The sequence below is a fragment of the Macadamia integrifolia genome, chromosome 4, assembly GCF_013358625.1.
Source record: "Macadamia integrifolia cultivar HAES 741 chromosome 4, SCU_Mint_v3, whole genome shotgun sequence".
Classification (NCBI taxonomy): Eukaryota; Viridiplantae; Streptophyta; class Magnoliopsida; order Proteales; family Proteaceae; genus Macadamia; species Macadamia integrifolia.
In genome coordinates, this window is record NC_056560.1 from 24,464,082 (window position 1) to 24,465,973 (window position 1,892).

A 1,892-nucleotide genomic window follows, 5' to 3' on the forward strand; every position below is an offset into this window, starting at 1 on the left:
TTTGTCTCCAGCGTAGGATCTGCAACTCAAATTAAAGCCATGAAACAGGTAACTGGAAAATTAAAATTGAAACTAGTTCAATTTGTAGAGTTAGAAGAAATTAAGAAATTGAAATCAGGATAATTATGTTGATAATAAAAGGAGGGTTGGATAATGTCATCAGCTTTCTTTCAAGTCTGGTGAATCTTCACATACGTGAATGTACGTGAACGTCTCTGATCCATGAATATGGTGTCTATTTTCTCTCTCATTTAAAAGATGCCATATCCACGGATCATGAACGTTCACATACATTCACATACGCGAAGATTCACCACTCTCATTTCCAGAAACTTGTGGCTCAATCAATGGAAAAGTTGGGATGGGAGGGACATGGAAACTTTTTCAAGAGGAGGAGAGAAATAGACACAGATTTTGGTATACCGTTAGCATACCCAGCTTTTTCTCTATTACTGATTTTTTTTTTTTTTTTTTTTTTTTTTTTTTTTTTGAGGTAAATGATATATCAGTAGATGAGGAAACAAAAACTAAAATGTGGATTGGATGGGGGCTGATGAATTTGTGCAAATATTTGCAATGCCAACTAGCAAAGTTTGGCATTTCCGTTTTGAGCCTTGCTATGTTCACGTGATACTGCTTTGTTTTTCACTCTCTCTAGCTCTCATTTCTCTATAAGAGAAGAGCCGCCCTCCTTGCTCTTCTCTCATTACCACTCCACTCTGCCATGGACTCCTCTAAGATCACATCTCTCTTTTTCATTTACTTGCTTTTCATCTCCTCAGCCACTCCCATTCTTGGTTGTAACTACTGCCCAAAGCCCCATCCCAAACACAAGCTACCCCCTAAAGTAAAGCCTCCAGTTGTTAAGCCTCCCATCACTCTCCCTCCGGTGACTCTCCCTCCCATTGTGAAACCACCTGTGACAGTCCCACCGGTGACTCTCCCTCCCATTGTGAAACCACCTGTGACAGTCCCACCGGTGACTCTCCCTCCCATTGTGAAACCACCGGTGACCGTTCCACCAGTGACTGTCCCACCGGTGACAATCCCTCCGGTGACCGGCATCCCCCCAATCTTGAACCCACCGGGTGGTGGCGGTGGTGGTGGTGGAAAGCCTTGCCCATCACCTCCGGGGATGGCAACATGTCCAATTGACACTCTAAAGCTAGGAGCATGTGTGGATCTTCTTGGTGGGTTGGTGCACATTGGTTTGGGAGACCCAGTTGTGAATCAATGCTGCCCATTGCTTCAAGGGGTTGTTGATGTGGAAGCTGCAGTGTGCTTGTGTACCACTCTCAAGCTCAAGCTCCTCAATCTCAATGTCTACCTCCCAATTGCTCTTCAACTACTTATTACCTGTGGGAAGACACCTCCTCCTGGTTTCACCTGCTCTCTCTAAATCCAAGTACCTACATTATACCTTTAATACTTAATTTACTACTGTTTCAAAGCTTATTTCTTCATTACTATGGGTTTCAAGCTTGTCCCTTTTTGGGTCTTTATGGTTGATACCCAACTCTCTCTCTCTCTCTCTCTCTCTCTCTCTCTCTCAAGAACAAATGGCAGAGAAAAATATTTATTTTCTAATCTAGGGTTTCTCATTATATGTTGTGAATATTGTGATTGCAGGTGGGGATAAAATCGACATGAGAGGATGTCAAGCAACCAATGTCTTTCTCACTTGCTTTGTTTGTTTGTTAGTGTTTTTTTTTTTTCTTACCTTTTATTCTTTCACTGTATCCTCCTTGATTGTTACTATTGGTGATTGGCTTTGTTGTACACATTTGTTCTGTATGTTTTGTCTTAGTTAAGCAAGACAAGCAAGGATGCTTTCCCTTTAATTTCCTTTCTCTTTCACTTTTCAATCTATAATTATATCTTTTGGATTCTTA

General features: G+C 41.4%; 1 protein-coding gene across 1 annotated transcript; it reads left to right on the forward strand.

The window, feature by feature from the left end:
• The first annotated feature begins 690 nt into the window (after positions 1–690).
• On the forward strand, positions 691–1,892 carry LOC122077500 (36.4 kDa proline-rich protein). The gene is made up of 2 exons (XM_042643452.1): positions 691–1,405; positions 1,630–1,892. Exon 1 carries the CDS (start codon positions 725–727, stop codon positions 1,397–1,399), a length of 675 nt encoding a protein of 224 aa, XP_042499386.1. The 5' UTR covers positions 691–724; the 3' UTR covers positions 1,400–1,405; positions 1,630–1,892.